Genomic DNA, 17,108 nt, shown 5'->3' with positions numbered 1-17,108 from the left:
GTATGAGGTCAATGTTTAAAATGTTATTTCTAGTTATAAGCCAATGATGAGAGGGGCCAGCAACTCAGCGTGTGTGTTAGAGTGGGCTGAAGGCAAGTCAACAGTACTTCCATCTTCTCATAAGTGCTCCTTGTAACATATTCCATGACAAAACAAGGGAAATAGTGTGACTGTTTATTTCATGTCTTTTCAGAAGGATTTCTCCCACTTTATTTATGTGTCCATGTTATGAGTGACATGGGCATGAAGGAATTAAACTGGAAATAATACTCATGTGTAGGTCCCCTGAATATCCATTTAAGTTGACTGACTCCTTTACTTGTCATAGGGTTGAGGTCAGGGTAGCAGGCAGCTTCAGTGCAGAAGGAGAGAAGAGGCGCACTCGGACATGGCCTTACCACAGAGCTTGTATTGATCATCCTTCAGCAATGATTCATCTATTCTTCATGTCCTTCTCTAAGCACTCTTTTGCAGTGGACTGTGAAGCAGCCTCTCATGTCGGGAATGACTATCCTGGTTCCATGCCTGGAGAGCAGGGGGGTCCATATGACGTGCAGAACAGAAATGATGTCCACGTGGATACTTGGAGAGAACATAATAAGAGGAAATATTTGCTGCTAGCAAAATATCCAAGTGACAATAGAAGTACATAAGCTGGCACACGACCCTAAGCTAAGGGGGCAGAATGGGATAGAGAAGCAATACCAATACAAATTTTTAATTGGCCTCCAAGATCAATGTAGCTTGGTTTATGACGTGTTGAGCAAAGCGTACAACAGAAAGCTGACTGCTCAGTCCCTAAGGGTACAAGATCTTTTCCTGCACTGAGCCATATCTCATTCTCTAGAATGTAGAACTAGTAAGCCAGGCCATCTTCCCCAAGACCCTTTCGAAGCCTAAGGTCACAAAGGAAAGGTCTCCTTTCCACTCAATGATAGACCAAATCATTAAGCCTGGAGACAACCTCGAGGATCTGGGTTCTCCCAAATCTCACTGAGAACATGTCAGCTTCTCACATATCTTTTCTACAGCCCAGGAGAAGAGCTCCCAGTCAGTGTATGTGCTTATTCCATGAGATCTGAGGTGCAGGGTTGTAACAAAGACTACACAAGCCCCTGGCCAAGGAACAAGTGTGTCAGCACTAGACAACACCTCTAACATCCAGGAATAGTGAGTGGATCATCAGGGCGCAGTATCTGTGAGCAAATAGCACCTTCTTCCAGCTGTATTGCTCCTGTGCAACAAGTTCCTGTTTCACACCCTCCCTCACCTTTTCCATACAAGTCCCCATAGAGCAATCCCAGATCCATATAAGCTACATGCATGTGCAAGATGGCTTGTGAAGCAGAAATGCTTGATGCAAAGGGCTGTAAGTTCCACATGGCAACACTGCATTGTGAGCAGGACCGTTAGAACAAGCTTCGCTGTCATACAGGGCCTAGAAAAGTTAGGAATAGGACTGTTTTCTGATAATGTCCTCTGAAGGTGGGAAGCATATAGAGATACCAGAGACCCTTATCTATGAAAGGTGTTATTTTTAATGATCATGAGGCAGAAAAGTGTGGCATGCCTAATGAACTTGCGTGCCTGCAGTGGACCTCCCCATGCCAAATGAGCAGGCGGTTAAGGACAATGGCATTGTGATGGATGTCCATCTTGGTGAAGGACAAGTACCATCCTCCAAAAGAGAGAACTGAAAGGGTAATCTTCATTTCCAAAAATGGTGCACCTGCTCTGGGAGATTCTAGCTCTTGAGGACAGTGTGATTCTTCCTGTGACTGCTCATCCCATCTAGAACTGTTGCTCTGCAGGGGCAAAGAAGGTGAGGTTTCTGTCCATTATGATCAGATGGATGAGCAGTGGCAGGGACAAAGGTGGCAAGGACTTGCTGGTCCTGCTGGTACTTGTACACAAGATGACAAGGATCTCTGCCACCTTTTTTTTTTTCACTGTGTCACAAATGAACCAACACATGCAGCTGAGGAGCTGAAAATATTAACTCTCACTACATTACCCTTGCTGGAAGAGTGGCTGGAAATGGTGGAAATAATAGTGCTGCTTTTGTTTTTGTTTTGAGGTTTGGATGTTTGGAGTTGGGGGGAAGGAGGAGGGATGGGGTTTGGATGCCGTGATTAAACCTCTCTCCTCTTGTTTATAGAGTTCAGAGCATGGAGATAAACTACACATTTGTTCCCAATGACTCTCCATCCTTCTGTACTTACACAGTAGAAGCACCCATAGAACCAGCTGAAAGGAGTATCTCTTTGAGGACTTATAAGCATCCAGCATTGCCTATCAGCCCTTCTCCATCCCCATGCACTTTCTGCCAGCATCCTTGAAACAGCACGGAGTGCAAGAGGAAGCTGCTAGATCTGGGGCTTTTGGACCCCATGGTAATATGTTCAGAGAGGAAATAGGAGAGGGAAAAGGGGTGGCAGGGAAGATCTGCCTTGATGCCCCAACTCTGGCACGTTGAAGGATGGCAGAGATCCCAGACTCCCTCTCTGTGTTGCATCCCTTCATCTGTACCCTTCCTCCTTTCCAGTGACTCTGTTGGACCCAGAAGAAAACACCAGACTCCTCCTCTAGTGCATCAACTGAGTATCACCTGCCATATGCCAGATCTCCATTCCTATTCCTCCAAAGAGCAGGCAGGTAGTAACAGCCCTTTTCTAGTTCCCTGTGCTGTTCCTGGGGTCACCTGGAGGTCCTTGTCACAGCCCAGGGACTCACCCGTGCCTGCACCAGTCCTGGAACATGAGAAGAGGGAGCTGGACCACCCTGTTCAGCTGCTTCCTGATGAAGGGGAGCTGAAGGGGAGCCCACCTCCCTTAGGAACTTTTCCAGGTAACAGAGAAGCACTACTTTATGTTATGGAAATATTTCTTTTACCCTACAGATTTACCTGAGTCCAAAAAGTGTTCTGTTCTGCAGTGGAGCAAATGTGAAACATAAAGTTCTCCCAGAGGTGAACTGCAGTGCAAGCAGCACAGCTTGAGTGTCTTGCAGAGACCAGACTCTCATCCTTCTTCTGCCTGTGTCAGGCTAGGAGTTTTAGACAGTTTTCATGCCCAACCGCAAAGGGAATCATCTTGTTAGAGAGCCTGTGAGCACCTTCCCTTTTGTGTAGAGCAAGGATTTAGACCATGGACTCCTGTGGTCCAGGGGAGTGCTCTAACACCTGGGCAGCAGTTGTTCATACAGAAGAGAACACCTCTGTGAGAAGGGCTTGAGAAACCCTTCCTGTCATCTGGTGATTATCACAAGGGCTTCAACTGCCCAGCTGTGGGGGATGCTGTGGGTGTTGTTGCAAAGACACCCGAACTAACTGTAAAATAGCGAATTCACTTTACTAAGTCTAATTACAGAAGAGCAGAGATCTCTATGGACAGATTTGCCTAGTGAGCAGTGTACTAGTTCATTTAATACAAACATGAACCGAGCAGTTAGGTGTGTTTCTCTCGCTGTCCCTGGCTCATGTTGACCATACATTTTGTTTTGAAACTGAGGAGCCTTTCCTGCATACCTGGAGAGCTGGCATAGTCCTGCAGAAATGTCTAGACAGATCAGCGTTTTATCACCAAAAACCCCTATATTTTATTCAAAACCTAACTGCCTGCCTGTATTCTGGATCACAGTTTTACTCTTGGAGTGAATATTAAGAAGATAAAGAAACACCTGTGTTTTTAGGTGGATCATTATCTCCCCCGATCTGAAACAAAGGACCACCTTTGCTCCTGGCACGTTTGGAGAACTGCTTGCTCATCCAGCCAGAGGCTATGAAGTAATGGATGCAGAGCCATTCAGGATGCCTTCAGGCAGGTGTTGTGCAGTTCAGGGAACACTCTGTCAATAGCCGGGAGGACAGTACAATTATATTTTGTCCTCAACTATCGACACAGTGGCTCCTAAATGCCTCCTCTCTCTGTGTTATCTTCACAGGTCACCTTGGTATTCAGATGGTCTGCGACAGAGGAAGCATGAAGGGAGGAGGCTAAGTGCCAGTGGTGGAAGTCATACTCTGAAGGTGATCTGTTGTGACCCAAAAGCTTTCTAACATTTTTTGCCTTGATTGTGATAGAGAGGAAGAAAAATCTTCTTCTCCACACAGTGCCTGCAAAGTCCTACTAAGTTGTATCCAAAACTTAAGTGTCCAGCTCCAAGGGATTTCCTACCTACTTCCCTTGTGGAAGTGGTTAGGTTCAGCCCCTGTGGGTGGGTTTGACCCCAGGGCTGGGATCAGGCAGAATGACTAGGTTCAGACCTAATGAATGGATTCAGGCCCAAATAGCAACTTCTGTGCTTACAGTCCAATGCAATATCCTCTCTCACTTAGTTTTCCCTCAATGAGATTTGCTCTCACTGATTTTCTAAAGAATTGCTTGGAAACGTAGTGATAGAGACTATGATTTACGTGTGCTGCTGCCGGTTAGTTATATCAATGTCGGATGTAATCAGTTCCTGTAATAAAAATCAAGGTGCCAGGATCCCTTAAGTAGGTCTTTGTTCACCCAACCATCTCTGCTGCTGATAAATCTGTTAACATCCAGTCTTTAGCCTTCTGTCTTGAATGCAGGTTACTGTGATGAGATTCTGGAAACAGAAATGATGGGAAAACTATATGGGGTCTATTCATTCTGCTCTCATTCCTCAGCAAGGGCAGATTGTGCTGGTATATCCCGTCCCACTAACTGTAGACCAAATTCTGTCTGCCTAGCACTTGAACCAAGGATAAAGGATATGTGTTGAACATGTACTAATGATGTACCATATGCATGTCCATAACTGGGATTATCTTGTGTCAGGAAAAAAGGTGCCTTTAGCTGAAAGTCCATCCTCACTCAGTGGAAAAGTGAAAGGAACAAAAATGTAATCTATATAGCAACAACAGGATACATGGCTTCAATCAAGAGGACTCTCAAAACTGTATTTTATGGCATGCTTATTGTAAGCACCAAAGACAAGGACATCCAAGTCCACCGCACAAGCTGTGGAGAATGCGAGGCTGAAATCTGATGAGTTGAAATTGAGATGAGCAAAGATGTTTTACTTTAGACATCTATTGAAAAATGACCAGCCAGACCCCGATAACTGAGACTTCTTAAGGAGTATTTCCTTAAGGAGATACTCAGAAGAAAGTATATAAGGGAAGATTGCTGATATTTAGGAATAGTTAGCATCACTTACCAGATGCCCAAGAGCTTCTATAAATTAGAAGTCGTAGAATACATAAAAGCAATAAGAGAAGCAAAAGATAGGAAGGGAAAATACATAGCTGTCAGGGAACAACCATAGGAAGAATATTTCGTTTAAATGAAATGACAGAGTTATTCTGGATGATGAAGAAAGAATAGTAGTGCTCAATAAAGATTTCTGACCAGTGTTTAGAAATGAGCAGGAGGATACACCAACATCCCCCACAGATAATGAAATATTCTCATGTCCAGTAGTAACAGAGGAACTTGCTATATAGTGCTCGCTAAGGATAACAAGTGAAAATAGGTCTGGATAATTTGTCCCGTGTCGTTTCACAAAGCAGATGAAGAAGTTCTCTGCCCTGCCCATTTCAATATTTTATCGTTATTGAAAAATTCATGAGATTACAAGAGTGCTTATGGACTCTAGTTAAACAAAAAGCCAAGAGTATATCTCTGGGAGACCAGAGTGCAGAACTCAGTCTTGGGCAAACACTAAGAAAGCTAGTATAGGATTCCGTCACTAAATACCAGAAACATAATCAAGAATTTATGAAAAATTAATCTTGCCAAATCAAATGTGGCTAATGAAGGCAACAGCCCCAATGTAGCAGACTTTTGATGTAACCCATTGTTTCTCTTTGTGCTATTAAAACATGACTTGGGCAGAATTTAACAGCCAAAGCAATCCAAAAAGGGGGCAAACTCAGCAGCCATCTAATAATGAAGGCACCAAAAGTAATTTTGCAGTTACACGTTGTATCACAAGTTCCCACGCAGCCTGTCCTTTGCAGAAGAGCCGTGGTGTTAAAAAAGGGAACTAATTTAGCTCTAGCCCAGCTTAGCGCTAGTGCCCAAAGCAGATGAAGCCTGCAGGCCACAGGATTGAATTGTAAATGAACTCGAAAGATATTGCTGAGGATGCGACTGCAAAACCAGCTAGAACCAGCCATCAAAGATACAGAACAGAATGAACAGAGATAATGGTTAACCTTCGGATAAGATAAGGCACTGTGAAGCAGGAACATAGCAACTGTCCCGGGATGTAGACATGAACCAATCAAAAGGAAGGAGCCCACTGACTCAGTAAAGAAGACTGGAAGAGACTGTCACTGGCAGGCAGGGAAATAAGACTTTAAGGAGTATAATTACCCCAGAATGCTTTGTGCAAGGTCCCTCCCCAGAGGCACCCAGCTCGAGCTGTTACTTTGTTGTACCATCATTTAAATAAATAATTAATTTCACTGCTAGATGTACGTGAGATTCTGCTCCTCGGAAACCTAGGGTCGAACTGTTTCCATAACACTGATCTTGTCTGAGCTCTGCTGTAATCCAGAGACAGCAGAGTCAGGTCGAGAGATGCTGTGAGACCTAACACATATCAACAGCAGCAGGCAGCCAGATGACATTCAGTGCTTTGCCCCCCCCCCTCCCCTTTCTCAAAAGCATATTCATGGAAAGATCTAGTACCAATCTTGTACCTCATAACCTGGGAATTAGGAGACTTGATCTGGGCGTGGGAGACGGTTACATTTTCAGCTTAGCTTCAGGTGGTTCAAATCCACATTGCTGCAGTCAGACTTGTGCAAGTGTTTAGCTGGCTAACACAATGCTGGGCCTGGGTATTGCTGAAGCATCTTTGTTAGGCCATTTGAGGGACAAGGGTCTTTCTAGTCCTTCCAGCTTTGGCCACCTCTAAGTTTGTTGGTTGGCTGCCACAGCTCTACATAGTCCAGTTTCATCTTCACCACTGCCACATGTGAATCTATATTCAATATTCTTTATCCCTGTGTAACCTGAACTGGTGCCTTTTGCCACTGCTTCCCATGTCTATGCAATGATGAATCTGGACCGACTAGCTACATGTTGACCTCAGATGTTTTGGCTCTGTGCTAAATGACAAGAGTGTTAAATCACATAGGGTGTTCAGCCTCTTTAAGAAGAAACTCTTAACTGTTAGCACTTCCCCAATGCCTGGTCTATTGCTGTCTGCTGACTTTCATGGACAGCATGATACTGGGGCTGGGCTGTCATCTAGTCCATGGAAGAGTATATTGTGGGACCTACAGTAAGGATTCCATAAAATACAATCTTAAGAGTCCTCCTAGTACCCAGCTGGGCTTGCACTAGATGGAGTGACCGTGTGTGTGGGTGAAAGGGAGCACCTTGCAGCGCTACCTAGTGCCAATGGCAGCAGGAGCAGCTCCACGCTCTGCACTCACTGGCGTCACAAGAGCACAGGCACTGACAACCATCTGGCCATGACATAGCCCTGCCTGAAGCAGCAGGTTTTGGATTCACCTTTGGTGCATTCCCTCGGGATGACCGTGCCATAAAGAGTGAAGCTGAGGGAAGACTTGGAGTTGGGAGTCTGTTTTGAAGAGATGTTGGGAACAAGTAGAGGGGTTGGGATGAGGAGTCTGTGTTTGTCTGTGGAGCTCATGTTGTATAGCAGGAGGAGGAGAGTGGACAAGGCCTGAGGATATTGTACATATAGCAGGAGTACATAGAAGATAGGAAGTGTGGAGCTGGGGTTTTGGCCTGTGGATGTGGGTGCCCCAGACTGGAAAATTAGATAGCACAGGCAGCCAGCTCTGGGAGTTTTTGTGACTACCACTAGTGGTACCCAAGCTTGTTAATAGCTGATGTCTTACATGAGGAGGTTATCTTGCTGCTCTGGAGGTCTGCATCCAAGCAAGTTGCAGTAACAGCTCCAAAATGTGTGGGAAGCCTTTCAGTGCTGGATACGTCCTTCAGAGCAAAATGCCAGAGCTATTTTGGCTGTCAGACAGTGAATACATTTGGTGGCTCAGCTTCCCTTGTTAGCAGTGACCCGTGATCTCTTCACACAGCGCTAGCAAATCCTTTAATTCATGCAGATCTTTGGTCCACCTGAATCTTTTCTAATCTGCACTGTCCTGACCTCCGTGTGTATGACATTGATTCTCCCTCACAAGTTTATCCCAGTCTCTTTAGATAAGTGCCATGTTAGGGCTCGTGAAAGCCTTTGTTTCTGGGTGCTATTTTTGCTTTCATCTTTTCTACAATAGACTGCAGCAGACTTCAGGCACCTAAGGCTTAGAGAGTTGAATGTGACTGCTGTCCTGCCGCAAGGACAGGACAGGCCATAACCTACTGTACAGGTTGTCCTCTCTTGTGAATTTGAACCCTTGGTGTAACAGAGTAGCTGATAAAGCTCCCTCAATGAACCCAGACCTGTCCCTGGCCAGGCTGCAGTGAGGCTATCAGCACGGCTCTGCCTTTGCAGGCCACCCTGTCACCAGCTTACACGGAGCAGGTAGGAAGTACATCTCCTCCTCCTCCCCACCTGGCACTTCGTCTCAGGACTGGAACATGCTCTTATATGAAAATAACTTTGGATTTAACCTTTTCAATAAAATAAGGAACTCAAACAAATTCACTGCCTTTTTGGGCAAGTGCTCTAACCGCTAGGCTATTATACAAAAGATAACTGGCACCAGCTTTTCCAGAAGAAGACTGAGCTAGTCACATGGCCCTACCCAGAAGGATTTAGCAAATGACACAAAAAAGTTTTGCTGACAGTGAAACTGGCTTAAGAGCTTCCCGCTTGTCCTGTCCCAGAGCACTTTGACTTGCTGCCGAGCCTAAGTTGCCCACCACATGTTCACTGTAAACTGAATTTAAGAAATTGAGGGTTTTTAACCTTGATCATTTTGGAAATGACTTTGGCACAACTAAGGCAGCACATCAGTGTCATAGGAGCAGGAAGGGAAAGGGCTTAATTGGGCTTCAATGCTAAAAACATCTTATATCAAAAATACACCCTTAGGCACCCAAAAGGAGAAAGGCAAATATTCAGTGTTTATTTTTGCACTGATGAAGTGTGTCCATCTTCTCCCCCATCCAAACTCTCTGCTCCGAGAGCTGCTTTTGAATGTTCTGTGTGGACCCAGTCACTAGTGAGAGGTAGGTCCAGGGCACCTCCGGGGCACTCTTGGAAGAGGGGCCTTGCAGTTAGGTGTGGGAATACTCACTAACTATGGATCAAAGCCAAGCACCTGTTCAGAAAACTAAATTACAAGAATGGACTCTTGAATTCATTGAGAAAGATGTACCAGTTCAAGCTCTCCAGATTCAGACTGTAAATGAAAGGCAGTACCTTTTAGTTGGAACAGCTTTACTAAGAATTTCAGTCAACTTTTCATTTCTGGCCTTTTTTTGTAAATTACTATCAAATATGCTAAAAAAGCAGCATAACTGAAGCATGAATGAATCATTGACATGTGCTACATAGCAAATGACAGCAGATGATTTCCTTGTCCTTTCTGCTGCTTTGAGTCTGTGAAATGAGAGTAAGAGATTGTTTCTTACTGCCTTTCTGTGTTTCATGGTACTTGTCACAAGTATATACACTGAACCATGGTATCCCATTCCTGAATAGCCTAATTCTCCAGTTTCCTTTACTTCTGTAGTTTTAACCCATTTATTACCTTTTCTTTTTTGCTTCAGTGTTGATCTTTTCCCTTACGATCCAGCTGTTCTAACAAATTGGAAATACATATCTGACATATCTGAAATTAGACTGGATTTTGTTTTGGATATCTCTGTAAACTGGAATTACATGCTCTACAAGCAACCTTATCTTTAATTCAGTGACTTTTTAATATCTCATGTTACTTGAGATTCTTGGATATGCTGACAATTCTGTATTCCCTATGCTGCACCTTGGTATCAGATATTTTCTCTTTGTGACCAATCAGAAACATTTATCAATAGTGTGTTTAGTTATTATTCCTCTCTCATGATTTTTTCCTTTAAAAGAGAGGAAAAGGGTTTTAATTTCATGTTTTCATCTTACTGCTTATGATCGTCTCTGTAAAATTATGTTCTTGCCTTCCTCTGCTCTCAAATGCAGCAACATTCAATAATCTCATTTAGAAAGATGTGCCTTGTGTTAGTCTGTTGGCAAGGAATCCTGTCACATAGGACATATGTTAGAGATACTTTAATACTAGAATGCACAACCTTATTTACAAAACACATCAACTTGAAGCTGTATAGAAGGCAGCACAAGAGTGCAAGGATCACACTGCTATTTAAAGAGAGGGCTGCTATGTGCAATGACTCACTGATCATTGTTTCCTTGCTTAGGTGCCAGCCAAGACCAGTCTTTCCTTAATGCAAACATTTCCTATCCTCCCCAAGTGTTTCAATCACTGGTTTTCAAACTTGTTCTGGTACTATCACCAGGGTCAAGTACCATTTTTGTCAGCCATTACAGGCTTCCAATTTCCTGCCCCTTTTAACTTGCCAAAGAAGGATCTGAACACCATGCTCCCATTTCCCCCATTTTCCATCTGTATAAACCAGGCTTTCTACACATATAATCTGCCTGGGACCTCTTTCCTCATTCCCATTCTTTCCTCTAAAGCATTTCCCTCCCGGTGTCAACACAGTCCTGCCTCAACTAGCTTTCCAGCCTGAATCAGAAGTGCCCCTCCTTCAACTAGCTGCCGGTGTGCAGCTTACTGGAGAAGATGGCAGTACATAGCCTGTGTGCTTCACACAATGATACATTGCCTGTGTATTACCAAGCATATTACCAAAAATAATAGCAGCATCTGCTGTACAGCAGCATTTAAAGATAGTGTTAAGGAGATTGCTGAGGACTTGACATCCACACTGTATGCATTTTGTGGGGGTGGTTACTTTGGACTATCTCCATCCTTGTCTTAAGATGCCCTTTTGCAGCTACAGTATATTGGATGTGCTCTGGAAGGGCATCTTCTAGTATAGCTTCATCCAGAAAGAGTGTAAATGACTGAGCGTTTCTCTTCAAAAGGACACGCCTGATCTGAACTAAAACACTAATGTGGATGCACCCGCGTTGACCAGCTAACAGGGGGCTCTAGCTATGTTGCTTCTATAAGAGGCAGTGTCTGGAGACCTGTGTTGCATACCATTTTGGGAAAGTCACAGATTGTTAGCAGTAGCAGTATCACAGGTTGGGCATTTTATTTAAAAGAACTTTATGGCCTGCTAAGTTACTGGGCACTGCATGGCTGAAATGAAAGAGGATGAGAAATATACAATGTCAGTGCAATATTTGTATGCATTTAATGTAGACAAGTTAGCTGACAGCTTTCCAAGAGTAATTATTAACAGGCAATCTTCATTTAAAGGATTTCTGTGAGCAATATTCAAAGAGGTCTTTTATCAAAGTTCTGGAATAAAAGTAAATAAAAATAGTTGATAATAAAAATTGCAGGTGGCTCAAAATATGACATGATGAGTACATGCCATATTTTCATCCTATCGAAATATAATGATCCACGTGGAAAGCTTTAGAAACGAGCTGCAAGAGTAAGTCTTAAGATCTCAAATACAAAAAAACCTTGCAGCAACAGACATAAAGAACTAACCTATTTTGCTCGTAAGGGGGAGTTCAAGAACATCCAAATCAAGACCTGTAAGTGCTTAGATGCTGAGATACTTAGCAGACACTGAAGAAGAAAAAAATTGCTGAATCTAAATCTGCACAAATTCAGAAAATAGGTAAGATACAGACTTTAGGAATGCCATGGCTTAATCATTGGAACAATTTACTGAGCGTTACAGAGGATTTTCTATTGTTTGAAATCTTTAAGCCTAACCTGGGTGCCTCTTCCTGGAAAATGTGCTGCATCTGTACCAGAAACACTAGGCTCATCACAGGATTTGCTGGTAGAGGTTTCTGGGCTGATTATGCAGGAAGTTGGACTATATTACGTAATCTGAAAGGTACCTTCTGCGCAGAACATCCATGAAACCTACAGACAATATTCTTTATGTTACAGTCCTAATAATAATTAAATGTTATGACTTGCTGTGATAACTTCTTTGTCACTATTATCTGTGATGATTTTTCCCTGATCTCAGCCACCGTTCTGTAACTTGTTAAGTACTCATTAATTATAGGGGCCCTTGGAAAATGTAATATTTCTGGGCTAAGATGATATGGGTACTTGTGCACCTAACCATCATTTTAGATAGCATAGTTCAAAATGTTTATCTGCAAAACTCCTCTTCTAATGCCATAGGTGTCCAGATTCCATGGTTATCTAAAGTCTCATTAGTAAATTCCTTCTCTGGGTATGGTCAGACAATCATCCACAACAGGATAACTCCCCTTCAGCTGCCTATGAGGATGACCCTAGTTCAGTGCAAGTGTTAAATAACATCAGCTGGTTTAAAGCACATCACTATTGCTCTTGAACCTCTAAAACGATGAGACCACCAGCAACCATGAAAGTCATTCCCTATTCTGCCCACTGGTGGAGGTTTTCATGCAGTCTCTTTGTATAGCATCTTAAATAGCCCTGTTCAGAAAGAGCTGGAAACCATAACTCATATAAATAAACAATCAAATACCATTTGATTACATCAAACATAAAACTTTCCAAAATCTTTGCCCTCTAGTAACCTTCTGCTTATTGTCATGCTAACTTGTGATCTTCTCTGAGAAGCAAAAAGAAATCTTACTGTGATTCTCTTTATTTATTTGGTTTGTTCCAGATTTTATCACTTATATTTAACAAAATGGCAAACTCCTATGGCAGAGTCAGTTTAAAATTAGACTTCTGCTCCAGGTATCAGTTACATATATTTTTGTAGCTCTTTACATTCATGCAGCCTTGTCACATCTCAGAGCTCAGCTGGGTCAGGATAAAAAGGAGGATTGCTTTGCAGGTTCAGGGAACTGCAGTACTATCATCATTTGTGACTAACAGTTTCCTAGGTGGTTGTTCAGGCTGCTGTGCTTGGAGAGGCGTCATCACTTGAATGAGAGCAAACAAAGACCCCTTTTCACCATAGTTCCCATAGTATTCTAAAAGTAAAGTTTAGTGATAGATCTGTAATAAGGTAATTGCTTTCTGATTCCTAAATTCCCCATGCAGTTGCCCTTATATTGCAGTGTTGGGAATGTATTAGTGTGGCTCCTCCTTTCCTTTGTCTCTCGCCTCCTTGGGAAAACATACAAAAACATACTGGCTCCTCTTCAATTCTTAACACTCATTTATTTTGCAACATCTTTCACACGTGAACGCATCTCATTCTGCTTTCCATTTCTAGGGAATGTGTTCTTATATGTATATAGTGCATAAGGAATATATAAATTATTCACAAGGCTATTTATCCAGCCTGTTGACTTTTAAAGCCTAAGAGAGAAGCACAGAAAATCCAAAATTGTCCACCTGGCTAAACAATTTTCTTTTCACCTCTAGGTCCACCTGTTGAGCCACTGGAGCCAACCAGGCCTTTACCGACTCTTCCGGTTCGCAGAATTCATTCTACTTCTGAAAGAAAACATGAGAGACACCCAAGACCTCCTAGTCCTCCTCTAGGTGATAGGCCATCTCCTCCAGGCACAAAACCAAACATCTGTGATGGCAACTTCAACACCGTGGCTCTCTTTAGAGGAGAAATGTTTGTTTTCAAGGTACTAAGAATTCTGACCTAACCATAAGGCTTTCCACTGGGAAAGAAAAATAAAAGTATAAGGTAGTTACAGTAAGATTTGAATTGTCCCTGAAAATAACTCTGTTCCCCTGAGGCTAGAGAATGAGTAATACTAGCAGGAAATGTAAGCAGATTGGATTTGTAATATTTATAAACAGTAGACCACGCTGCCTAATGGGAATCACAAGCTAAACAAAACGCCCAGGCAGCCTGTGCACCAAAAAGTGAACCAGCTGAATTAGCAGAGAATTCAGATGCCATCAAGATGAGAAAAGAGTTACCTGTAAAGCCAGAAGGCAATGGCAGTAACAGAATGGGGATTAGGCCTGAGTCATTCCAGAGATGGCACACAACAAAGTCTGGGCTTCAGAGAGCACGCTCTTCTATTGGGCATTCATAGCACTCAACCTATCTGAAGCTCTTGGGGAGTTTGAGTCAACCTTGCTCATAAACTACAGCCAGGGAGGAAAGAGAGGTTGTTTGCTCAATAACATATTAGAGCACCTTGAATCTAGAAGACTGTGGTCCTACCCCCAAAATACTTACACAGAATCACAGAATGACAGAATGGCCAAGGTTGGAAGGGCCCTCTGGACATGATCTAGTCCAACCCCCTTCCTCAAGCAGGCTCATCTAGAGCACATTGCACAAAATTGCATCCAGGCAGGTTTTGAATATCTCCAGGGAAGGAGACTCCACAACCTCTCTGGGCAACCTGCTCCAGTGCTCTGTCACCCTCACAGTCAAGAAGTTTTTCCTCATGCTCAGATGCAACTTCCTGGGGTTCAGTTTGTGCCTGTTGCCTCTTGTCCTGTCACTGGGCACCACGGAGAAGAGTCTGACCCCATCCTCTTGACATCCTCCCTTCACATACTTTTACACAGTGATGAGATCGCCTCTCAGTCTTCTCTTCTCCAGATTGAACAGGCCCAGCTCTCGCAGCCTTTCTTCAGAGGAGACATGCTCCAGTCCCCTCATCATCTTTGGAGCCCTCCGCTGGACTCTCTCCAGTACTGCCATGTCTCTCTTGTCCTGGGGAGCCCACAATTGGACACACTACTCCAGGGGGAGGCCTCCCCAGGGCTGAGGAGAGGGGCAGGATCACCTCCCTTGACGTGCTGGCAGCACTCTGCCTAATGCACCCCAGGATACCATTGGCCTTCTTGGCCACAAGGCCACACTGCTGCCTCATGCTTAACTTGTTGTCCACCAGGACTCCCAGGTCCTCCTCTGCAGAGCTGCTTTCCAGCAGCTCAGCCCCCAGCCTGTGCTGGTGCCTGGGGTTATTCCTCCCTGTGTGCAGGACCCTGCACTTGCCTTGGTTGAACTTCAGGAGGTTCCTCTCCGCCCAGCTCTCCAGCCTCTCCAGCTCCCTCTCAATGGCAGCACAGCCTTGTGGTGTGTCAGCCACTCCCCCCAGTTTAGGATCATCAGCAAACTTGCTGAGCGTGCACTCTGTGCCTTCCTCCAGGTCATTGATGAACATGTTGAACAAGACTGGACCCAGGACTGACCCCTGGGGGACACCACTAGCTACAGGCCTCCAACTTGACTCTGCACCACTGAGCACATCCCTCTGAACTCTGCCATCCAGCCAGTTCTCAAGCCACCTCACCGTCCACTCATCTAACGCACACTTCCTGAGTTTACCTAGGAGGATGTGATGGGAGACAGTGTCCAAAGCCTTGCTGAAGTCCAGGCAGACAACATCCACTGCTCTGCCCTCATCCACACAGCCAGTCATTCCGTCATAGAAGGCTCTCAGGTTGGTCAAGCATGATTCCCCTTTGGTGAATCCATGCTGCCTACTCCTGATCACCTTCTTGTCCTCCACATGCTTAGTGAGGACCTCCAGGAGGAGCTGTTCCATCAGCTTTCCCGGGATGGAGGTGAGGCTGACAGACCTGTAGTTTCCTGGCTCCTCCTTCTTGCCCTTTTGGAAGACTGGCGTGACATTGGCTTTCTTCCAGGCCTCAGGCACCTCTCCTGATCTCCAGGGCCTTTCCAAGAGGATGGAAAGTGGCCTAGCAAATATATACCTTACAATCTTCCCAATGGGTGTGATTGTGGACAGGGAAATATTGAAGGTCACTAAGTGGACAAACCCTGTCAGTTGCAGAAAATGCCTGAACTGGAAATAGTTCAAGTTTGGGACAGTATTTGAGAGAAGTACCACATATTCTTGCCCCGCTCTTACTCTTCCCTGAGCATCCAATATGACTATTTAACTAATAATCTTGTATAGTATCTAAAGGGCCATTTAAAAACTGCCTTTGTGCCTTTGGCAATTGAGTGCTTTACTCATTCCCCAGGTAACGGTAAAGGCTGCCCTGGGGTTTGTTAGTTGAGCATCAGTTGCACTGGGCCACGCACGACCCCTCAGCAGCAAAACATGCAAAGAGGTCACTCACAAATAAGTTCATAATGCTTTCTCCTGCTCCTCTTTTATCTCCTTTCCTACTTTTCTTTCTGCCCTTTTTCACAGCACCAGCAATGAACTTCTCACCTTTTTGGGAAAGCACGCTGCCAGCTCCACCATGAAGCATTTTCCTCACTGGAGACAGTGTTAGGCTGGTTTGGAGCTGTCATCTGAACCAGGACTTCATGGTTAAAGGGCTTAGGCAGGAATTAGTAATGCTTGATGCTGGACCCCGCCCTAGCCTCATTTGACTGCAAGATAAAAATATTCAAACAGTCTAAAGATCATTCTGTTTTTCTCAGGATCGCTGGTTCTGGCGACTGCGCAACAACCGAGTGCAGGAGGGCTATCCCATGCAAATTGAGCAATTCTGGAAAGGTCTCCCCGCAAAGATTGATGCAGCCTATGAGAGATCCGATGGAAAATTTGTTTTCTTCAAAGGTACTGTACATTTCAGTGCAAACCTACCATACCTACCTCAAAACACACTCTTCTTTCATGGCACAGATTGAAAACAGGTTAGCTGCGTCCCTGTCCTTTTCCAAGGGGGCACTTCACTCAGCCAGAAATTCCTGAGACACTAATCAACTTACCAACTGTGATTTTCTAACCAAAGACACAACAAAGAAGTACCACTAGCAGCATTTCCTTGCACAGCAGAGCCAGCCCCCTACCCTTGCAAGTGCTTCCTACCCCAGCACTCCTGTCACCAGCAGGCTAAGCTGCAGCTTCCTGCAGAGCTGCACAGATCACTGGGGCTGCACAGCCTTCTGCAGCTTTACAGCAAGCTCTTACGCCATCAAGTTCAGGGTCTGAGCTACCTGTCCAGGACACCGGCTGCTACAAAATGGGTCTTATGAGTCATCTGCATGCTTCGGATTTTCGGATTGCAAAGTTCAGCCTTAGGACTCCCTGCAGCCTTAAAAATGTCTGTCCACATGCAGAAGTGCTTGGTGGCTGCTGGCCATCCCAGGTGTGTCATGCAGGGTACTGTCTTTGCCCTGGGGGCACAA

The 17,108-nt window shown here is 44.4% G+C and overlaps 1 protein-coding gene across 1 annotated transcript in view; it reads left to right on the top strand.

Annotated features, from left to right (window-relative positions):
• MMP24 (matrix metallopeptidase 24) overlaps positions 1-17,108 on the top strand; it is a 57,240-nt gene that overhangs the window by 35,088 nt on the left and 5,044 nt on the right. Inside the window, exons 6-7 of the mRNA XM_068912945.1 lie at positions 13,442-13,656; positions 16,398-16,536. Coding sequence (XP_068769046.1) covers positions 13,442-13,656; positions 16,398-16,536 — 354 coding nt within the window. The remainder of the gene's footprint in view (positions 1-13,441; positions 13,657-16,397; positions 16,537-17,108) is intronic.

Source organism: Struthio camelus, chromosome 18 (genome assembly GCF_040807025.1).
Source record: "Struthio camelus isolate bStrCam1 chromosome 18, bStrCam1.hap1, whole genome shotgun sequence".
Classification (NCBI taxonomy): domain Eukaryota; kingdom Metazoa; phylum Chordata; class Aves; order Struthioniformes; family Struthionidae; genus Struthio; species Struthio camelus.
This window is presented reverse-complemented; position numbering and strand designations above follow the sequence as displayed.